We start from the raw sequence: 23,133 nt of genomic DNA, 5'->3' as shown, positions 1-23,133 counted from the left end.
GCGCGGCGGGCGGCGGCGGCCGAGGGCGCGGAGGGCCCCGCGGGCGCGCACGGCGGCGGGCCCGGCGGGCGGCGGGCGGCGGGCGGCGGGCCCGGCGGCGGGCCCGGCGGCGGCGGGCGGCGCGCTGGCGGCGGCCATGGCGGTGGCGGCGGCGCTGGCGGGCCGCGGGGCGCGCGGAGGCAGGGGCCGGCCCCCGGGCGGCGGGCGGGCGGAGGGGGCGGGGCCCGGGCGGCGGGCGGCCCGCGCGGCGGCGGCGGTGGCGGCGGCGGCGGCGGCGGCGGCGGCCGGGACGAGGCGGCGGCGGCGGCGGCGGCGGCGGCGCGGGGCGCTCGGGCTGATGGCGGCGGCGGGCGGCCCCGGGACGGCGCTGTCTCCGCGGCCGTGCGACAGCGACCCGGCCACCCCCGGAGCGCAGTCCCCGAAGGTGAGCCGCGGGCCGGGGCTGGGCCGGGGCTGGGCCGGGGCGCCCCCCGGGGGGCGGCCGTGGGTCAGGGTTAGGCGGCGGGGCCGGCGCGGCCGCGGGCCCCGCTGGGCCTCGGGCCCGAGAGTTCTTGGCGGTTTCCGCCCGAAGGCGCCCTGGGCGCGTCCGCCCGGGCAGCGCGCTCCGCAAGAAGTAAAAGTTGGCGCGGGCGCCGCGGGCCGGCCTGCCGCTGGCCTGGGCCCCCGCGCGCCCCGCGCAGCGCCGCGGGCTGGAGCCGGGACGCGAGAAGGGGAAGGGGCGAGCCGGCGCGGGAAGCCGCCCTGCGCTCTCGGCCGACTCGGCCCGCCGTTGGCGCGCCTCCAGGGAAGCGGGGCGGCCTCGGCGGGTGGGCGTCGGAGACGAGGGGAGAGTCCGGGCGAGGTTTAGGCAGCGCCGCTGTGCTCGGCCAGCCCCCTCGCTTGTGGCAGAGCGACTCACACGTCCGCGCTCGAGTTGTGACCGGAAGGCTGAGGCTGGACGGTGACGGGGCCGCCCGGCCCTCCTCGCGGGCGGCGCGCCGGGGCCCCGCCGGGCCGGGCTTCCGGAGCCCAGGCCGGGCCTGAGGGCGGCGCCGCCGGGGCCCGGGCCCGCCCGGGGGGCCCGCCCCGCGCCCGGCCCTGCCGCTGTGGCGGCGCTGCGCTCGCGCGGTCGTGTGGGACCCTTTGCGACCCCGTGACTGCGGCGCGCAGGCTCCCCTCCCCTTCACCGGCTCCCCGAGTTTGCTCGCAGTCCTGTCCACTGACCTTCAGAAGTGTGTTCAGTCCCAAGGTGAGAGCCACCCAGCACTCTGAAACACACGTTGCTGACCTCAGAGGTGGGAAGCCTTAAAACCCGGACTCCTCTGTCAACAGCGAGGTTGCGGGCGAATTCTTTTAATCGTATTCCATCATACGTTAGGAAATAGGTTGCTGTTACCCCTCTCTGATGTTCACTATACGGACTAACGCATTTGCCTAGAATTCATGATAGCAGATTCAGACACTGCGTGTGATATTGTGCTTTCAGCTTTTTTGAGGACTTCCATTTTTAACTAACACTTTTTAAGTGTATACAATTTTTTTAGCTAAGGGAAAGGTATTTAAACAAATGGACATAAAAATCCTTAAAGTGCTCAGAAGCAAGTAAAATAGAAGAGAAATGATACTTGAATGCTTGTTGACTATGAAAGGTTTCAATTGGGAGACACTGTTAAATGTAAGTTTTTGGAGAAAGTAGATTTAGGCTGTTCTCCATCTCCTACCTGGTTGCTTATCTTCATAGGAATATACAGAACTTTTCAACTGAATACTTATTTTCTAAGAACTGAAAAGGAGAATATTCCATGGTTTTTGCCATTTGGTAAAGAATCTGAGTAAATTCCTAACAGGGAGCCTTTTGAGACTTGATCATCAGTGCAGTCAAGTTCTCCTGGGCACTTAACTGTTTGCAAGACCTTGCTCTAATTATTTCATGTATTAACTCTAATCCCTACACTGGCCAAGTAATAGGCAGTACTGTTCTCACAGATAAGGAGGATAACCACCCAGCTGGTGAGGGGCAGTCAGTGGCCAGTAAGATTCCAGGCGGTCCAGCTTTGATGTGCCTGACCAACGTACTCACTACCTCTGTATTCTTGGATTCATGATATTTAACAAACTTGTGTTGTCTTAGGAGGCGAGATTGGAGAAGGCGGTGGCACCCCACTCCAGTACTCTTGCCTGGAGAATCCCATGGACGGAGGAGCCTGGTGGGCTGCAGTCCATGGGGTCGATAGGAATTGGGCACCACTGATCGACTTCACTTTCACTTTTCACTTTGATGCATTAGAGAAGGAAATGGCAACCCACTCCAGTGTTCTTGCCTGGAGAATCCCAGGGACAGAGGATCCTAGTGGGCTGCCGTCTATGGGGTCGCACAGAGTTGGACATGACTGAAGCTCCTTAGCAGTAGCAGCAGCAGGAGGCTAGAATACCATGAATTTTTTTTGTTTTTAATCTTTAATTAGTTTAAGCCTTGGCTGATGTGGCTTCGCAGGTGGCTCAGTGGTAGAGAACCGGGCTGCCAAGGCAGGAGACGGCGACCCATTCCAGGATTCTTGCCTGGGAAATTCCAGGGACCGAGGAACCTGGGGGACTATAGTCTATGGGGTTACGAAAGAGTCTGATAAACACAGATTTACCCCCTTTTGCCTGAGGGGCGACAACAACGCATTCAATTTCCTGATACTGGACCCATCATTCATTTCCTTAATGTAAATGGTCTAACTTACAGCCTTGATAAAGCCGCATAATGGAAAATGTCACTTTAAAATTTTTTAAACGTCTTCTTTTGGGGAGGTAGTGTGTGTTACATTGGTCGATGACTCTTATTCTGGTATATTTTTGCTGAATTTTTGCAATATAAGAAAACATAACAATTGGTTGTCTGTTTTTGTTCCTTTGCGTCCTCTTCACAGGGATGTAAGTATCCGAAATAGCCAATTAGAATAAACCAGCTCTAAGTTGAGTTAAACAGTAACTGATTTCATACATTTTTATCCTAGCTAGAGTAGGAATGTTTATTTTAATTTCAGAGTGTTGCAGCAGTTTGATGTGTTTCTTCAAAGCAGAAGGCATTTTAACCTCTTGGTAAGAAAGGAAAAGTAGATTTAAACCTACAAGATAATTGAAAATTTACTACTTTGATTTGGATTGAAGACTAGTTTTTGGTTTTTTCCAGGTCTTGCCAAGGCCAAATTCTTGTCCCTGGTTAATTACAATAGGAAGTTATCATTTGTATAATCTTTAGGAAGCCTTTAAGTTGAGCCTTTTAGCAAGTTTGGGAGGATTACGTAATCTCCCCTTATTTACTGTTTTTTGTCCTGTTATTTTTTGCATCTTTTGAATGTATAGGATGATAATGAAGATAATTCAAATGATGGGACCCAGCCGTCCAAAAGGAGGCGAATGGGCTCTGGAGACAGCTCCAGGAGCTGCGACACGTCCAGCCAGGACCTTGGGTACTGTCGTTTTATTGGTTAATGTTTTCTGTGCCCTGTGTTTTTCCTCTGTGTGAGCTCTCTCCTCCCCATCCCCCAGCCCTGGCAAAGGCAATCACTAAGGGTTGTAGAATGTTTTCATTGTGTTTTAAAAAGTAACACCAAAGTTGCTTTCTGCTACTTAGTGCAATTCAGAGAAAAAAATTTTATTGTGGTGAAATACACGCAGAATTCGCCCTTTTAACTCCCTTTAAGGGTATAATCCAGCGGCGTAAATTACACTCGCAGGGCTGTGTAACTGTCACCACCGTCCATTTCCAAACGTTCACATAATAAGATCCCCATTTACCCCATTAGCAGCCGCTGGCGAGCACCGTTCTGCTCTCTGCCATGCCGAGCTCGCCTGTTCTAGGTCCTCGCGTAGGTGCAGTCGTGGAATACTTGTCTGTTTGTGTCTGGTTTATTTCGGTTACTAGCATAGCTTCTCCAAAGTTCATCCAGGCTGTAGCTTGTGTTAGAACTTCCTTCTTTAAGGCTAACTTGTACTCATTGTTTCAATTCTACTCTGTGTTATCTTTTCATCTGTTGATGGACACTTGGGTTATTTCCATATTTTGGGGGGTGTGGATAATGCTGCCTTGAACATTGGTGTGTAAATATATCTGACCAAGGCCCCGTTTTCAACTTCTTTGGATATGTACCTAGGCGTGAAATAGGTGGGCCACGTGACAGCTCTGTCTCTTAGCTGTTTCCGTAGAGGATGCACCCTTTCATATTCCCACCAGCAACGAGCGAAGGTTCTAATTCCTTCACATCCTCACCAGCGTGTTTTATTTCCCATTTGATTTTTAATAGCCGTTCTGAAAGGTGTGACGTTGAATCTGTTGTGATTTTGATTTGAATTTCCATAATGACTAGTCAGATTGAACATCTTTTCACGTACTTACTGTCCATTAGTTTACTCTTGGAGAAATGTCTATTCAGGTTTTCTGCCCATATTTAAATTGTTTTTGTTGTTGAGTCATAGGAATTCTTTATATATTTTAGATACTAATTTCTTATCAGACATGATTTGCAAATATTTTCTCCCATTCTGTTGATTTTTCACTGCTAATACACAACATTTTAAGCTTTGCTCAAGTGCGAATGATTTACTCTTTCTTTTGCTGACATACCTAGAATCCATTGCTAATCTGAGAGCCTGAAGATTTACCCGCACGTTTTCTTCTAAGAGTCCCCTAGTTTTATTCTTATGTTTAGGTCATCGGTCCATTTTAAAATTCATTTTTCCAGGCGACGTGAGGTACAAGGGTTCTGTTCCATACATGTCCATTTGGATGTCCAATTTCCCAGGACCACTTTTGAGAAAACTCTTCTGTCTGTTAGTGATGTGTGTGCGTGCGTGCGTGCGTGTGTGCGTGCGTGCATGTCGGTCAGTCGCTCAGTAGCCCGCCAGGCTCGTATGTCCATGGGATTCTCCAGGCAAGAATACTGGAGTGGGCAGCCATTCCCTTCTCCAGGGGGTCTTCCTGACCCAGGGATCACACCCGGGTCTCCCGCACTGGAGGTGGACTCTTTACTGTCTGAGCCGCCAGGGAAGCCTTAATTGGATACATGCGTAGAATCATGTCGTATTCTCCCTGTATTATCCGCTGATGGAGTCTAGAGGTTGCCTAGTGTAGGTCCAGACATCTGCAGCCTTTGCTCTTCAGGATTGGGACTGATCTGATTTGCTCCTGGGTATGTGGAGTCTGTGGTTTATAGTTCAGTTTATTGAGAAACAGGATTTTAGAGTTTTGCTTTCTCAGCTGTTTGTGAAGAGCAGATGGAAAACAGGTTGATTACTTTATACTTCGGGTGCATGAAATTGTGGCTCTGAGTGCTAGGCCCACAAGAAAGAATTCAGAACTGGTGTCACTACCCTGATTTGCAAAAGCTGACCATGCTGCCTTTGCTCCTGGAGCTGTGACCTTTGCCCCTTGTGGCGCGTGGAGAACGCTAACGTCTCCAGTGCGTTCCAGATGGTCAGTCTTTCCAAATCCTTAAAAATACGTATTCTCAAAAATCTTTAAAAAAGAATATCCTTTAAAATAAAATGATTTAAATTTTATAAATGCCACTTTTAAAGCATAATACATATTTCTGTGCTTTAGCTTTAGCTACTATCCAGCAGAAAATTTGATAGAGTACAAGTGGCCACCTGATGAGACGGGAGAATACTATATGCTTCAAGAACAAGTCAGTGAATATTTGGGTGTGACCTCCTTTAAACGGAAATATCCAGGTATTAAGTCTTTGTTTATATAGCAAATTAAATCTAACTTCTAACTAATAGTAACTGCTTTTGATGGGTTGTCAAGTTCTGAGTATTTGAGGATAGATTATGGCGGACTTTATGTTCTGCCGCTGGCTGATTTTATTCACAGCTCTCGTTCGATCTCTCTCTACTATCACTTCGTTCTTACGCATGATAAATGTATTTACAAGCAAAACGAGGAAGGTGAATTTCCTGGGAAAAAATTGCAGGGAAAAGTCAATTTGTAGCCACATTAATGAGCCAGGGGTTTTGCCTCTTGACTGTTGCTCCTTGACCTTAGGAGTGGAGTAGCTACTTAGGCTGTAGCTGAACTTGAGAGAGGCGATATTGCATCAACTATTTCAATATAGTTTAAGATATTTGTCTTACCTTCTTGCTTTGGATGATTCTGTTCTCAGTTTTATTTGAACTTTCATTTTTTTGATTTGTAAGATTGTTTTGTATGTTCTTTTAATAATATTTGGAATATGAACAGAAGGTACTTTTAAAATCCATGAAGATTTTAACTTAAAATTTTTTTCTAAGTTTTATAAGCTTTTAAAAGTTTTATAAATGCGTAACGTTACAAATGCAGAAGACTGTTTGTAATAGTCTCTTGTTCTTTCTTTTTGGAGATTTAGAGCGACGCGACTTGTCTCACAAGGAGAAACTGTACCTGCGAGAGCTGAACGTCATCACAGAGACGCAGTGCACTCTAGGTAGCGGGCGCTTGCGGGGCGGTGTTGATGAGCGTGATCTGCTTCCCCGGCTACGCCACCAAAACCAATAATAAGCAGACTGAGGGATTAGATGCTAAGTTGTTAACTTCACTTTTGATTCTTGTTAAAACACAGAGGAGACTGTCATTTTCTAGTGACCTTCACACAGTCGTCAAAGTGTGTGTATGTTTTATGTCCAAAACCTGTAAAGTACTTTTTAAAACTATTCGTTAAGTACTTAAAAAACTCAGTTTTTAGTTATGTGTAATTGTCTCTGTGCTTTATTTGCACTTTTTCTTTCCTAAATATATTAGTACAGCTTTTTAATATGAAACCATGGGAGTTCATCTCAACAGTCGGTATAATCTCATACTATGATAAAAAACTGTTGGTATGACTCACGTGTGTGCTGATGCTTTTGGTGAAATTTGAATTGGTTCTATAATATTTCTAGTAAACCGGATTTGAAGGCTAAGAATGGAAGCATATTGATAAAGTCTTTGTTTTTCTCACCTGATACCCTGTGTTAATCGCCAGTGGTTAGTGTGTGTTATTATTTAGCCGTTGTTTCTAGTAAAGGGATATATGTTTGTATATAGTACATGGAGTCTTAAAAAAGTTTGGTTAAAAAATTGATTTCTTTGCCATTGCAACTTTGGTAATCTCTTTCTTTATAACGTTGATTTTATATTATGAGTATTATTTTTTCTTATTTTTGAGTATATTAAAATAAAATTTTGCTTTGAATATTGGAAAGCTTCTTTTATGTTGAGTAGTTTGGAGGAAACTCAGTTTTGAAAATCAGTATGTTCAGTTAGCCTTAAAAGAGCCTCTGTACTTTTTTTGTCTGAAATAGGTTTAACAGCGTTGCGCAGTGATGAAGTAATTGACTTAATGATAAAAGAATATCCAGCAAAGCATGCCGAATACTCTGTTATTCTCCAGGAAAAAGAGCGCCAGCGAATCACAGATCACTACAAAGAGTATTCTGTAAGTATCGAGGTAACCAGGATTTGGGCTTGGGAAATCACATTTTATAAAGTCAGATGTAACTTCCAACTGTAATATTTTTATTTCAGCAAATGCAACAACAGAATACTCAGAAAGTTGAAGCCAGCAAAGTGCCTGAGTACATTAAGAAAGCTGCGAGGAAAGCAGCTGAATTTAACAGCAACTTAAATCGGGAGCGAATGGAAGAGAGAAGAGCTTATTTCGACTTGCAGACGCACGTAGGGTCGCCAACGGTCACCAGCCCTGAGCTTGACTGGCCGCTCGTGACCCTGGGCTGCTGAGTGCCGCTGTCGCGGTGCCCTGCTCCGGCAGCGTGTCCTCGCCTCCCCTGAACCGAGGCTGCCGTCGGTGTGCCTGCTGCCGTCGGTGTGCCTGCTGCCGTCTGTGTGCCTGCTGCTGTGTGCCTGCTGCCGTCGGTGTGCCTGCTGCCGTCGGTGTGCCTGCTGCCGTCGGTGTGCCTGCTGCTGTGTGCCTGCTGCCGTCGGTGTGCCTGCTGCCGTCGGTGTGCCTGCTGCCGTCGGTGTGCCTGCTGCCGTCGGTGTGCCTGCTGCCGTCCGTGTGCCTGCTGCCGTCCGTGTGCCTGCTGCCGTCGGTGTGCCTGCTGCCGTCGGTGTGCCTGCTGCCGTGTGCCTCTCATCTGCGTGTGTGATGTGTTCTCTGCTGGGTGGTGGGCGTGCTGCTGCAGGGGTCTGGTAGCTGAAAGCTTCCCGTGTGCTGGGGTGGACGGAAGAGGTTTCCACGGTAGCTCATGCACTTCTCGCCCTTGCTTCGGGAGGTGAAACTAGTACTGTTTCCGTTTCACGGACGAGGCAGCTGAGCTCCAAAGGCTTCTTGAGTAGCCCATACGCGGTGAGCAGACATACTGCCTCTCCTCAGTGGCCGTGGTGAACGGCCAGACACGTCCGCCTGTAGAGCTAGAGGTGCCAGCTGGTCCCTGGGTTACAGCTCCTGGGAGAAGCGCAGTGCAGGGCAGGGGGGGCCTAGTTTCCTAAAGGCGTTACCTCTGTGCTTGGAGTCAGGTTTGTGTTTCTCTTTGTGTTAATTCAGGTTATCCAGGTGCCTCAGGGGAAGTACAAAGTGCTGCCGACAGAGCGAACCAGGGTCAGCTCCTACCCGGTGGCCCTCATCCCCGGACAGTTCCAGGAATACTACAAAAGGTACCTGCTGGGGCTTTCTTTGCTGTTAGTACTGGGGTTGGTGAGAGACGTCACGGCCTTGTGTTTGTCTCCTGGAAGTGCTTAGCTCTGTGAGCTTCACTGTGAGAGGTGTAAGGTTCGTGTCGCGGTTCTCTGTCTTCTGCGGGTCTGTGAAGAGTGTTCTCTGAACTTGAGCGTCTGCTGCTAAAGCCTGGGACGCTGCCTCCCTGCTCACCTGTCTGTGCTTCTGGGACGAGAACCAGGGGGAGCTGCAGACCGCCGTCCCGAGGGCGTGGCCCGGGGCCCAGCAGCGCTGGTTCGAGATGCCCAGGCTCCCCCTGCAGCCGTGGAGTCTGTGGTCACAGAAGCAGGGGGACTTGGAGAGGCGGGAGTGGCCCACGGGGAGGAGGGCGGCGGCCCGGGGCTCCTGCTGCCCTGGCCTGGCTGCTGCTCCGCTCGGGTGGCGAGGGTGCTGCGTGTCTCTCCTTCCCAGCCTCGATGGACTCAGCTACTTTTGTCAGTCTCAGCCTTTGCCCCCTGAGAACCCTTATGTTTTCAGGAGAGAGAATATTCTTTAGACAGTAGTATTTAAAATAGACCATAGTATTATACTTTTGAAAGTCAGACTTAAATCATGGTGTTACATAGTCCAAGCTTACTCAGCTCACCACACCTCACCTCTCATCTGAGAGACGGGGTTGAGGCAAGAAAGAGAGTTTATTTGGGGAGCTGGCTGACTGAGTAGATGGCAGGCTAGTGCCTCAAAATAACCGTCTTCTGGGGTCTGGATGCCAGGTTCTTTTATACATCAGAAATGGAGGGAGGTGAGGAAGCAAAGTAAAAAAGACCATTAATTAATCTTGCAAACATCTCCTAGAATGTCAAGTCTCAGGCAGGGGATGTGTTAATTTCTTCCCTCCTGCCATCTGTGGGTGGACCCCGCGTTCTGAATAAAGGCACTTTTTGTCACGTAGAGGGGTAGGGTCCTCTGAGATAGGACATTCTGTTTGATTATAATAACAAAAGAACAAAAAGCTAGTCAAACAGTTCAACATGGAGTCAGAATTGGCTGCTGCTCTGCAGCAGGGTGTCAGCAATTTAACATTTCTCGTTTTGGACGAAGCAGATTATTGGGTGATAGCCCCGTGTGCTCCCCCGCACCCCACCCTTTGCTTCCTGGTGTGATGTCTTGGTTGAGGAGGATGCTCGTCCGTGTCCACTCCCAACTGAGGAGCCAGGGTGTGGCCGTGGTGTGGTCCTGTGGCGGCAGCGCGGACATGCTCAGCAGGCCACGTGCCGGCTGCCTGGGGAGGGGGTGGCTGGTCCCTAGTTTTAGAGGAAAGAGTGATCACGTTGGTTAGAATACCTGCTGCCCAAGTAGGTTTTAAATACTGTGCTCCTGGAAACTGTTCCTGAAATGGTGTCTGAGCCATGCCCCGCTGCGACTGCCCCATGCTCGTTTATTTGACGCTCACGTCTGCTCTGTGAGGTGGACTTGCTGTCGTGCCTGCTTTCCGTGTGAGGGCGAGGGGCTCAGGCGGTGGCGGCTCCGGGTGGCGGGGGCGAGGGGCTCGGGCGGAGGCGGCTCCGGGTGGCGGGGGCGAGGGGCTCCGGCGGAGGCGGCTCCGGGTGGCGGAGGCGAGGGGCTCCGGGTGGCGGGGGCGAGGGGCTCCGGGTGGCGGGGGCGAGGGGCTCCGGGTGGCGGGGGCGAGGGGCTCCGGGTGGCGGGGGCGAGGGGCTCCGGCGGAGGCGGCTCCGGGTGGCGGGGGCGAGGGGCTCGGGCGGCTGGATTTGGGGCCCGGCTCTGCGTGGCCACAGTTTCGCCCTTCGCTGCTGCCTTCGCTGCTGATGCTCCTCTGACCGGGTTGTTGAGGGTAAAGGAGAGAGGCATTTATCTTCGATAATAAGAATCAAATGTATGCTTTACACGGTTAGGCGGAAAGACGTTTAGGCTTTTTACTGGTTACATGTCCCCGTTTGAGCACCAAAGTGAAAAAATTATTTATTGCCTCTAATCATTTCTCAGAAGTATTTGGGGTTATTATTAAGGCTGTTATCATTGTTCAGAATTAGTGCATTTCTCTTTAATAATAGAAGAAAACTGGAAACCTTCTCTCTGAACCCTAGGTACTCACCGGATGAGCTGCGGTATTTGCCATTAAACACGGCGCTTTACGAGCCCCCCCTCGACCCTGAGCTGCCCGCTCTGGAGAGCGATGGTGACTCAGACGATGCCGAAGACGGTCGAGGTGACGAGGCACGGAAGCACAAGGGCACTTCGGTGAGAGCAGCTCTCTTCAGGAGGCGGTGTCTCGTCTCCCCTGAGCTCTGCTCGTGGCTCCTCTGGAGTGTACTCCGTAGTCTTTGGCCTCTCCTAGGGAGATGTTAAGGTCCCCAGCATGTTGTGCTGCTAGGTTGTCCTGCACAATGTTTAATAGCAGAATGCTGTGGCAGGACCCTGGGGACGTTGGTGTGCTCCGTGGAACTGAAGGAGAGCAAAGGAGACGGTGGCGCAGGGTGGGTTTCGTCGGCACGGCAGCAGCAGCAGCGGGCCATTTCGCACTTTCCGCTGTAGCCAGCCAGAACCTGGGGTTGTGCTGGCGTTACGTGGGGACCACACATGGCCACTAACAGCATCTAAAACATACATAATGTTACGTGTTGCATAAAGAGAGATGCTTTTCAGGTGCCGTGTTGTGATGAGGGGGTGATGAGGTTGACATTCCCCTACGCTGCTAGTGGGAGTGTCAGTTAATCCAGTTTTTTTCTGCGAAGAACTTTACTGGGAAAGCATTTTCATAGTACATAGCAAGTTTTTTAACTTCCGCGGAATTTGACTTGGCAAATACACTAATAGAATCTATCCAAAGAACCTGACGAGATGGTAGCAAAGTTTATTTAGGAAAAAGATGCCCATTGGAGTGTTAACAATATTTAACATAGCGAAAATTAGAAGTAAATCTAGGGTCCACAATGGGTGACATATCACGTTCACATGGTAGAAATGCACTTCAAAGAATAATGTGAGGAAATGCACGTAATGCTTAGAAACACTAAAACACACACACAACATTGTTCAGTTTCGCATTTAGAGAAAGAGGGTGCCTGTGTAGGTAGGATGTGTGTGTGAGTCTGGGCACCTGTACAGAGCTCATCACTAGAGAAAACAAGGCGCGTCTGCTCCTGGGGGTCCTCTCAGCGTCTGTCAGGTGATTCAGTTCAGTTCAGTCGCTCAGTCGTGTCCGACTCTTTGCGACCCCATGGGCAGCAGCACGCCAGGCCTCCCTGTCCATCACCATCTCCCGGAGTTCACTCAGACTCACGTCCATCGAGTCCATGATGCCATCCAGCCATCTCATCCTCGGTCGTCCCCTTCTCCTCTTGCCCCCAATCCCTCCCAGCATCAGAGTCTTTTCCAATGAGTCAGCTCTTCGCATGAGGTGGCCAAAGTACTGGAGCTTCAGCTTTAGCATCATTCCTTCCAAAGAAATCCCAGGGCTGATCTTCAGAATGGACTGGCTGGATCTCCTTGCAGTCCAAGAGACCCTCAAGAGTCTTCTCCAACACCACAGTTCAAAAGCATCAATTCTTTAGCGCTCAGCCTTCTTCACAGTCCAACTCTCACATCCATACATGACCACAGGAAAAACCATAGCCTTGATTAGAAGGACCTTAGTCAGCAAAGTAAGGTCCCTGCTTTTGAATATGTTATCTAGGTTGGTCATAACTTTTCTTCCAAGGAGTAAGCGTCTTATAATTTCATGCCTGCAGTCACCATCTGCAGTGATTTTGGAGGCCCCCAAAAATAAAGTCTGACACTGTTTCCACTGTTTCCCCATCTATTTCCCATGAAGTGATGGGAACTGGATGCCATGATCTTCGTTTTCTGAATGTTGAGCTTTAAGCCAACTTTTTCACTCTCCTCTTTCACTTTCATCAAGAGGCTTTTTAGCTCCTCTTCACTTTCTGCCATAAGGGTGGTGTCATCTGCATATCTGAGGTGATAGATATTTCTCCTGGCAATCTTGATTCCAGCTTATGCTTCCTCCAGCCCAGCATTTCTCATGATGGACTCTGCATATAAGTTAGATAAGCAGGGTGACAATATGCAGCCTTGACGTAGTCCTTTCGCTATTCGGAACCAGTCTGTTGTTTCTTGGCCAGTTCTAACTGTTGTTTCCTGACCTGCATACAGATTTCTCAAGAGGCAGGTCAGGTGGTCTGGTATCCCCATCTCTCTCAGAATTTTCCACAGTTTATTGTGATCCACACAGTCAAAGGCTTTGGCATAGTCAATAAAGCAGAAATAGATGTTTTTCTGGAACTCTCTTGCTTTTTCCATGATCCAGCGGATGTTGGGAATTTGATCTCTGGTTCCTCTGCCTTTTCTAAAACCAGCTGGAACATCAGGAAGTTCACGGTTCACGTATTGCTGAAGCCTGGCTTGGAGAATTTTGAGCATTACTTTGCTAGCATGTGAGATGAGTGCAATTGTGCGGTAGTTTGAGCTTTCTTTGTCATTGCCTTTCTTTGGGATTGGAATGAAAACTGACCTTTTCCAGTCCTGTGGCCACTGCTGAGTATTCCAAATTTGCTGGCATGTTGAGTGCAGCACTTTCACAGCATCATCTTTCAGGATTTGAAACAGCTCAACTGGAATTCCATCACCTCCACTAGCTTTGTTCGTAGTGATGCTTACTAAGGCCCACTTGTCTTCACATTCCAAGATGTCTGGCTCTAGGTGAGTGATCACACCATCATGATTATCTGGGTAGTGAAGATCTTCTTTGTACAGTTCTTCTGTGTATTCTTGCCACCTCTTCTTAATATCTTCTGCTTCTGTTAGGTCCATACCATTTCTGTCCTTTATCGAGCCCATCTTTGCATGAAATGTTCCCTTGGTATCTCTAATTTTCTTGAAGAGATCTCTAGTCTTTCCCATTCTGTTCTTTTCCTCTATTTCTTTGCATTGATCGCTGAGGAAGGCTTTCTTATCTCTCCTTGCTATTCTTTGGAACTCTGCATTCAGATGCTTATATCTTTCCTCTTCTCCTTTGCTTTTCACCTCTCTTCTTTTCACAGCTATTTGTAAGGCCTCCCCAGACAGCCATTTTGCTTTTTTGCATTTCTTTTCCATGGGGATGGTCTTGATCCCTGTCTCCTGTACAATGTCAAGAACCTCATTCCATAGTTCATCAGGCACTCTATCTATCAGATCTAGTCCCTTAAATCTATTTCTCACTTCCACTGTATAATCATAAGGGATTTGATTTAGGTCATACCTGAATGGTCTAGCGGTTTTCCCTACTTTCTTCAATTTAAGTCTGAATTTGGCAATAAGGAGTTCATGATCTGAGCCCCAGTCAGCTCCTGGTCTTGTTTTTGTTGACTGTATAGAGCTTCTCCATCTTTGGCTGCAAAGAATATAATCAATCTGATTTTGGTGTTGACCATCTGGTGATGTCCATGTGTAGAGTCTTCTCTTGTGTTGTTGGAAGAGGGTGTTTGCTAAACACCTAAACATAGGTGGTTTAGGATAAGCTAATCTCTTCTGATTTTCATAATTTAGAGGTGTGACATTTTTATTCTAATTAGAAATTTTTAAATTAAAAAATGAGGAATTGGATTATTATTGAACTCCTAAGTTTGGAACATGCGAAATATTTAGGTTGGTGCAAACGTAAATGCAATTTTGGACCATGAATTTTAAGTCGTTATGAGTAGACTCAGACACATCTTTATTAATCAGATCAGGAACCATTAGAAGCAGCACATTTTTATCAGTAAGAAGGAAGTCTGTTTCTCTGGGTAGAACCCGTGCTTCAGGCTCGACGAGCTCTCGGAAAGCCTTTTCTGCCTCCTGCTGCTTGTGGAACGGTTTTCCCTGCAAAAAGTTGTCACGGTGCCTGAAGACGTGGTGGTTGGCTGGTGAGGTCAGGTGAACGTGACATATGAGGCAAAACTCGCAGCCCCATTTCCAGCTTTCGCAGGGCTGGGTGTGCGACGAGCGGTCGGACATTGCCGTGGAGGAGACCGGGCCTTTGTGTCGCCTGCGCCGGCTGCAGGCATTGTGGTTTCACTGCGTCTCATGAATTTGCTGAGCATACTTCTTGGATGTAACAGTTTCGCTGGGATTCAGAAAGCTGCAGTGGATTAGACCAGCCGCAGGCCACCAACAGTGACCATTACCTTCTTTCTGACGCACCGTCGGCTTCGGGGAGCGCCGCGGTCAGCTGGCTGTCGCTGTCGTGTAAAATCCACTTTTTGTGGCTCATCACAATCCGATCGAGAAATGATTCATTATTGACGCAAAGATAGGAGAAGACGACGCCGAGACGGTGCTTTTTTATTTGGGGTCAGCTCATGAGGCGCCCACTTGTCAAGGTTTGTGGCCTTTCCAACTTGGTTCATCTTATGGACGTGAGGGTTGGACCGTAAAGAAGGCTGGGCACCAAAGAATCGATGCTTTTGAACTGCGGTGTTGGAGAAGACTCTTGAAAGTCCCTGGGACTGCAAGGAGACCCAACCAGTCCATCCTAAAGGAGATCAGTCCTGAGTGTTCATTGGAAGGCCTGATGCTGAAGCTGAAGCTCCAATACTTTGGCCACCTGATGCGAAGAACTGACTCACTGGAAAAGACCCTGATGCTGGGAAGATTGAGGGCAGGAGGAGAAGGGGACGGCAGAGGATGAGATGGTTGGATGGCATCACCGACTCAATGGACATGAGTTTGAGCAGGCCCTGGGAGTTGGTGATGGACAGGGAGGCCTGGCGTGCTGCAGTTAGGAGGAATCGGACACGACTGAGCAGCTGAGCCGAGCTGAGCTGCGTCTGCTTCAGATGCCGGTGATGGTAGAGTGGCCGATGTTGTTCTTCGGCAGCTTCCTGCGTAGTGAAGACTGCGTGGGAGGCTGGGCTCCGACGACGGCTCTCGGCTGGTGGCTGTGAGCTTCCTGTGGCTGGCCACTGCGCTGCTCACCTCCAGAGCTCTCGTCTCCTTTGCAGACTTCTTGGACCACCACTGCACTGTGTATTCGTCCGCAGCTCCTGGGCCAAACCTGTTGTTGGTGTTGAGTTTTCTCCTCTGCTTTACGACCCATTTTGGACTCAAATAAGAAAATCATTCGAGTTTGGTTTTGTTTTAAATTATTTCCGCAGTCTTAAGTGTTAGTTGCTCAGTTGTGTCCGACTCTTTGCAACCCCATGAACTATAGCTGTCTAGGCTCCTCTCTCCATGGGATACTCCAGGCGAGAGTGCTAGAGTGGGTTCCCATGCCCTTCTCCAGGGCGTCTTCCTAACCCAGGGATCAAACCCAGGTCTCCTGTATTGCAGGAGATGATGATTTTTCTGTTTGAGCCACCAGGGAAACCCATAGTCTAAAATATTTATATTATTTTATATTCTAGAATAAATATAAACAGTAAGTAATGTTATTAGCAAAAAAACATAAAGAAGTGAACATTAAAATGATGTGTAACATAACCACATTTATTTAAGAATGCATTCCAATATCAAAGGCAGATTTCAATATTTCGGTTACTTTTGTACCAACCTGATATGTCTGATACTGTTGTAAATACTTGGCGATAACTGGCTTTGCATAGTTTAATATTATGAAGACACGATTTTGGGCTTGAGCTTCTTTAATGACCTTTATTACTTAGTAAAAATGCCCACACTTAATTCAATCAGTTTTTTTAAAGAATATTTTTGTGTGTGAAACAAGTATGCTCCCTTGTGACATCGTAAAATGGTGTTGAAGCTGTGTGGTGTACTAATAACTCAAGTAATGGTTATGTTCTTGTCAAATTCAGTCAGAAAACAAAGTCAGTTAAGGTACTAGCTCATATAAATGGAATTAGGTATAATGTGTTTATACGATGGAGAAGTGATTCTTAACTTATCTTACTTCCGCTGGAAGTGTTTTCTTAGATCGGAATTATCTTTTTATTTTGAAATTGATGGAACTTTAAAACTTTTTTTGGATGTTTTCTGTAGTTTTCAGAATTCAGACTCAAATCTGCATGAATCCAAGGGACCTGTGTTTGTGCCTTTGACTTGCAGGACAGCTCCTCTGGCAACGTGTCCGAGGGGGAAGGCCTTCCCGAAGGCCAGGAGGAGCCTTTGCAAGGAAGACAGAGGCCCAAGGACAAGGCTGCCCCTCCACGCAAAGATGCTTCCAAACGTTCTGTACTGTCCAAGTCAGTTCCTGGGTACAAGGTAGAAGAAAAAAGCCCCTGACTCGGCTTCCTTCCTGACCAGCCTCTCTCCCTGAAATGCTCTGCCTCTGAGTTTCAGAGTTGCGGCGCCCCTGCTGCTGCCCGCCACTCGCTCCCCTCCTGCGGGGTGTGCCCTCTGCCAGCCTTCTTCTCGCTCTGTTTTCCTGGTGGCTTTTCCGTCACTTGGGCTCTGGGTCAGCATCTGTTTCCTGTATATGTGAGACTGGCAAGGGAATCGTTTTTTATGTACTAACTAGGCAAGTATGAGTCTCTGAAAAGTGATCTAATAGGCAGAGCTTAATACTTTGTGTTCTCAGTGTAAAAATCATCATTGTCTGACTCGGAAAGCTTCCTGGTATTTAGCAGCACCGAGCAGTGCACTGGGGAGGAAGTCCTCATAGAAAAGTTGCATTTCTGTGGTGCCTTTCATTAATGATCTGGGTTCAGTCTGAGAAGTATCTGATCCATTTGCCAAATTCAGCTAACTCTGCGATGGAAAGTAGTAAAATGTGGTGCTTTTGTAGCCTCGCCGTGGTGAGTAGCCTGTGCAGTTCTGTGAGAAGGATTCACACATTATCTGGCAAGGTGACTTGGCTTAGCAATAACTTACTAACTTTTTGATCGAGTTATTCTCAGTCGGGTAGCATGCTATCAGCAATAGTATTACTTGCAGCGTTTCTTTCTGCTGTCTGCCCCTTCTCCTTCAGAGGGTTGGGTGAGAGGTGAGCAGCCTCGTTCATATGTGGGGGTTTAAGATCATCGCGAAAGGAGCAGCATTAGCTGCAGGTTTGTGCTTTGAACGGTGATAGTGAAATGCACAGGTTCAGTCTGGTGGGCGTCAGTCTGCTTTTTATGGGCTTATGAAGGTGTTTTGAAGGAGCGTTTTAGAGTAAGATGATCAAAAAGTTGTGCTGAGTAGAGTTGCTGAACACTTGTGTATGTCAGGCCAGGGTTGTGGAGTGTTGTCTGGAGGCACAGGTTCTGGTGGGTGTTGACCGGTGTCCCCTCAGCCTAAGCAGAGCCCTTCTTAGAGTCCGCGGCCTCCTTTTCCTACAGTGAGAAAGCAGCTTAACAAGTCAGCTGTTCCATATTAAAGCATCAGCTGTCAAGTGCATATTTTTTCAGCCCAGCTCCATTCAGCAAGGACGGTGCAGTAGGCTGCAACCGTGGGATTTTGTTCTTGTTTTTACATATAGAGTTTATCTATAGAAGATTTAAATTAGTGCTTGATAACTGAAAGCAAATGAACTCCAGAGATTGAGTCCTGGAAAGTTAGCCTGCCGTGTGTGCTGTGCACTGTGCGTCTGGCCTGTGAAGAGCTGGGAGTGGGGGCTGCGGCCCGGAGCAGAGCACACGGTCAGTGTTAGGGGCCTTGCAGACAGTGAGCCTGGATTAACCATGGGTTAGACAAGGAAGAATATTAAAACAGACATTTTAATAGAGGTTGAAAATGAAGAACTATTCAGTACTATCATTGATTTAAGGTAGAAGGAATTGAATAGGTTAACCTAGACTGACAGTACTCAAGGGAGCTGGATGTGCAGAACGAGCGTTCTATAACCTTCTGTGAACGTTTTTAGGAACTAGAAGTGTTTCAGGTATTTCACAGTTTGGCACAGCCAGTATCTAGACTTCATACATTAATGTGAACATGTTTATTAAAAGTTAACCTCTCTACAAAAAGTATTAATAAGCCAAGACGTGCCTAATTATTAGGGTACTTCAAGCTGAAGGTCGTACATATAAATGTGTTTAAAATGCAGAAGTTAAGACTAATCATAATGTATCTGATGTCTTGCTTAATAAGATTCACTAGTGCTTGCCTTTAATTTGTAGGACAGTATTGTTTAGGTTACATTAACCTGAAATTAAGGCGTAATTGTTAGGATTCGGGCCTGTGTTATTAGCATATAATTAAAATCTAGACTGTATTAGTGCTGTCATGAAAGTCTAGCTTTGATTGTGTTCAAGGAGGAAAATTGTGTATCACGAGCCTTTTATATGAGATGCTGAGAACTCTTAGGCAGAATATCTTAAATTTTCTTGTTAATAGTGAAACTTTGATGTTGTTGCTGTTACGGAGTAGGACTGTCTCCGTCAGACACACGTGAGGTTCCGTTCATTAACCTTCAGGGAGTTCCACATGCTGGTCCCTTCCTCTTGCATCAGCTCTGCAAACCCTGAGACACTAGACGTGTACAGTCCTGGACGTGGGAGTGTGGCTTCTGAGAGCTTGAGTGAACCAGGTGTGTTTCGTAGGGAGCTGGGGCGCCGTCATGTGGGCGCTGCAGAGCTCTGTGTGTCTGTCTGCCTCCCTCCCTCTCCACCCATCTCTCCCTCCTTTCACCAAGATGAAGACGTTGGGTAAGAGAAACTGTAAGTGGTTCAACAGAACATTATGGCTTAAGCTTTGAAGTAAACCTAGAACTCCCGGTGCCCTTTCACCGTGGGGTCCAGTGTGTGCTTTAATGACTGTGGAACTTGAACTGCTCTGGAATGTGAGTGACCAGCTTTGCGTTTTACTCCCTTTGATTTGTGTAAGGATCTCCTATGAGGACTTCTTGATTTAGATTTTAATATTGTGTGGTTACTTCCTTGACTTTACTAAAAAAATATTAAAGTACTCAGTGTGCCAGTATCTAACTTGAGCTGTAAGTATCAAATGCACATTTAGTGCAGGTACCGTAACCAAAGGACGTTTCTTTCTTTGGTGGATTGAGAGGCAGCTGTCTGCTGTGTGTTACGGCAGTCACAGATTTGATCACGACTGCATCAGAATTTGGGTCATAGAAGTGCACTTCCGAGCTGGTTTTCATTTAGGTGTAAGGAAACAGTGAGAACCTTATGGGTAGAGTGTAGCAGTCACAACAGAGGGTAACCACACTGCAAGACCGAAGCGCTTTGAGCACGTGACACTATCCTTTTGCTGGGGAGCAGGGTTTAAAGATATACAGGAGCTATAGAAGAGTTAACAGTAACGTTTTATATGTATGTTTTAACTTCCATGATATTTATTATTTTGTAGAGACGTTTGTGATTGTTTAGTTATTGTTTTTATTATATTTATGTATAAGGTTGACTTTTTTAAAATAAATAAGCCAAAAAATATTTTTGAATGCCTCTGTCATCTTTTGTAAAGAAAGACAATTAAAAAGAAAAAAAAAAACTGAAGGATGAAGAACATCCTGTTTAGGCTGCACAGGTTTTGAAGGTGGCAGCGAGACATTTCAAAGCTGGAGTAACAGTGTGCAAAACTGGAGTTCTGTTTAGGATCCTCCTTGGTTCAGTAACTTAGGGAATGGAAATGTAAGAGGTTGTCTGGGTAGTCATAAAGCATACACGACGTTTCTACTTAAAATGCTTTCTCTCGGTCGGTGTGAGTGAAGGAGGGAGGGAGGGAGCTGCCCTCCCCCGCTGCGTGTCCTGCTTGCCCCTGCTTGCTCTCCCGCCGCCACTGTGCCACTGGTAGTGAGTAAGCGCCGCGTTATCACGATCAAGGCTGTGATGTTGTTCCCCTCCCCTTGCCTCCGCTTCTAGGTGTTAAGAACCTTCTTTCCCATGTTTTGCCGAGTGCTTTTGAAGCCCGGATGCCTTCATTGGATTGTTTTTCATCTGAAAAATGAATGGCACTTGAAGCATAGGGGGTGTCTGCAGAGTTTCTAAGTGATCATTTTATATTTTGTACATCTGAGAACTGCTTTACGTTTTACTAGTCACAGTGAATACTTTTTCTCTTAAGTGTCGGCTCCTCTGTTAATGTATGAGATATTCAGAGGGAACAAGTCACACAACTCGGCTTCCCACAAACCTTTCTGCACACAGCAGTGTATGCCTGAAACCTCTTTCAGTTCACAGTGCTAAAAAACTGATTTTGTAACTTAGATTTTATAGATGTAGTCTCACAGCTTTGGAGAACATCAGCTTTTAAACAAAATCGGCATGTAAGCTGCCTACAGTGGAGTCATCTGTTTGGGAATAAGCCTAAGTCCCCTGCAGTAGTCTCTTGGTAGCTGCATTTTTCTTTCGGTTAACAGTGCAGGTTGACAGTGTATTAGTCTTCCCTCCAGGTCATTGTACAGATCTTACTGGTATGTAGGGAGTGTGGAATGATAGATCTAATCCTAACATGAGATCATGCCTTTGACAAAATTTAAATCTGAAGCCCAAGGCTTTTGCTGGTAGGCCGTCGTATGTTGAAGGCAGAGTGGTGTCAGGTTATGTCTTTCAAGGTCCTTGCTAGCAAGTTAGGTCCTCATTAACAAGTTACTGGAAGTAAAATAAGGCGATACAGTAATAATTCCTTTTGAACCCATAGCAGGTTCTTCTGGCATGAATTTATAGCCCTCTTCTACCCTTCCAGCCAAAGGTCATTCCAAATGCTCTGTGTGGGATTTGTCTGAAGGGTAAGGAGTCCAGCAAGAGAGGGAAGGCTGAGCCACTTGTACACTGCTCCCAGTGTGGCAACAGCGGTAAGTACTGACACAGCTTCACGCTTTAAGCTCTGGTCGCTGCTTCGAAAGCTAGGGCTTAGCTGTCAGCTAGGCTTGACCCAGTCATCAGAGACATTAAGCCTGTCTTGTCCTCTAGCTTGTGTTCCCATTTCTCTTTGGCAGTTAAACCGATGTAGCCATTCTCGAGAAGTTCAAGCAAACTAGCATTTTACTGTGCCATAAGTTAAAATCTCTCGTGTGGAATGCAACTAATACTGGTTTTGGTTTAGGCCACCCTTCTTGCCTGGACATGCCCGTGGAGCTTGTTCCCATGATTGAGACCTACCCATGGCAGTGTATGGAGTGTAAGGCTTGCATTGTATGTGGACAGCCCCACCACGAAGAAGAAATGATGTTCTGTGACGTGTGTGACAGAGGTTATCATACTTTTTGTGTGGGCCTTGGTGCTATCCCATCAGGTAAAGATTGCAAAAGAAGGAACATTATCTCTGAGTGAAGGGGCTCTTCCGCACTTCCTTTCTTTTGGAGGCTGCATAAATACCATAATGACACGGAGGGCCTGGAGACCCTTCCATTCACGAGAAGTGGCCAAAGCTGTGGTCGCGGGCACCTGTTTCTCATCGCTAGAGCAGCTGATTAAGGACAAGTGAGACAGCAGATGGCCTGTAAGTTCTGGAAGTAGAGCTCAGTGTGTGCAGACGAGCTCGTGTTGTTCTACTGAAATAGCTAAGGCAGTAGCAGCGATTTGTTTCAAAGCCTTGATTTTATTTTTATACGTCATTTAGAAATTTAACAGAATGACTCACATGCTTCTATACACGTTAAACCAGATCTATGTAAATTGAGGCAACATAGCAATTCCAGATAACTTGAGAATGAGCACAGAGTCAAAGAATAAGTCACAGTAACTGGACTAAAACTTTATACACAATTCCAGATAACTTGAGAATGAGCACAGAGTCAAAGAATAAGTCACAGTAACTGGACTAAACCTTTATACACAGAATTGTGTGACTTTAGAACGGATTTGCATAGGTAACACTGTCTGACACTTTATAAAATATATGCCTAGGTTTCCTGGGAGTCATTGAGATGTAAGCAACTTAAATAATTATTCAGAGTTCTATAGTAATTCAGGTCAAGTATGTCGTATAGTCTATCATAACGCTATCAAATATTTGATACATTTTAAAGTGCTGTGTGAGCATTGTAGACCAGGACTTGAGGGGATGCCGAGATGCATAAAAATAAGCCAGTCAGTTAATAGGTTTTACATAACGACTTGTATGATTGAATGTTTAAAGTATGGTAGTGTTTGAATTTCAGAAAGGACTGTAATTTTTCCAAGGGGCCTGTCATTATTTAGCTCCTCCATGACCCCTTCCCTCCCCGTGTGCATTTCACAGGGCGGTTATGACACTGACGACCTTGAGGGAAGTTAGTGCCAGCGCCGCCAGAAACCCAGTGAGGAGTATCAGTGGCCTTAGCTAAGGGAGGAGAGCTAAATGGTTTTAAAACTCAGTCCTAAAAAGTTAAGTCTCATCCTGTATTAACTAACAATTTTTCTCCTAGGTCGCTGGATTTGTGACTGTTGTCAGCGAGCACCCCCAACACCCAGGAAAGTGGGCAGAAGGGGGAAAAACAGCAAAGAGGGATAGTTTTTTTGACCCCAATACTGTAATATGCATTTAAATGACGTATTTGGTGCCAATTGATTTACAACGTTCTCATTTTTATGCCAATAAAAGATTTTGAAACTACATGCTTAAAATCTGCAGTATTTATTCATAAGCCACTCTCACCCTGGAAACCAAGTAGAAAAATAGTCCCATCTTGCAAAAAGCCTTGATTTCTCAGTACTTTGGTTCTCTCTGACTTCCCTGG

The 23,133-nt window shown here is 47.2% G+C and overlaps 1 protein-coding gene across 4 annotated transcripts; it reads left to right on the top strand.

Annotated features, from left to right (window-relative positions):
* PHF10 (PHD finger protein 10) lies at nt 265–23,011 on the top strand. Of its 4 annotated transcripts, none has more exons than XM_018053488.1 (12): nt 265–424; nt 3,331–3,437; nt 5,570–5,700; nt 6,354–6,431; nt 7,288–7,421; nt 7,511–7,660; nt 8,490–8,599; nt 10,706–10,859; nt 16,644–16,799; nt 21,159–21,267; nt 21,519–21,707; nt 22,822–23,011. In XM_018053488.1, the coding sequence occupies exons 1-12, from the start codon at nt 338–340 to the stop codon at nt 22,905–22,907; spliced, it is 1,491 nt and encodes a 496-aa protein (XP_017908977.1). In that variant the 5' UTR covers nt 265–337; the 3' UTR covers nt 22,908–23,011. The 4 variants fall into 4 exon arrangements, with proteins under 4 accessions (XP_017908977.1, XP_017908976.1, XP_017908978.1 ...); XM_018053487.1 differs by having other exon boundaries at nt 6,348–6,431; XM_018053489.1 differs by having other exon boundaries at nt 280–424; nt 6,348–6,431; nt 21,519–21,665.

Source organism: Capra hircus, chromosome 9 (genome assembly GCF_001704415.2).
Source record: "Capra hircus breed San Clemente chromosome 9, ASM170441v1, whole genome shotgun sequence".
Lineage (NCBI taxonomy): Eukaryota > Metazoa > Chordata > Mammalia > Artiodactyla > Bovidae > Capra > Capra hircus.
Note: the sequence above shows the minus strand (reverse complement) of the source record. Positions and strands in the feature narration are given on the sequence as shown.

What these genes read in the sequence shown, in the direction of transcription:
- PHF10 (XM_018053487.1), top strand. Translation starts at nt 338, where the DNA reads ATGGCGGCGGCGGGCGGCCCCGGGACGGCGCTGTCTCCGCGGCCGTGC. An exon ending in TTCCAGGAATACTACAAAAG is followed by an intron (nt 8,600 to 10,705) that starts GTACCTGCTGGG and finishes TCTGAACCCTAG; the next exon opens with GTACTCACCGGATGAGCTGC. An exon ending in CCTTGGTGCTATCCCATCAG is followed by an intron (nt 21,708 to 22,821) that starts GTAAAGATTGCA and finishes TTTTTCTCCTAG; the next exon opens with GTCGCTGGATTTGTGACTGT.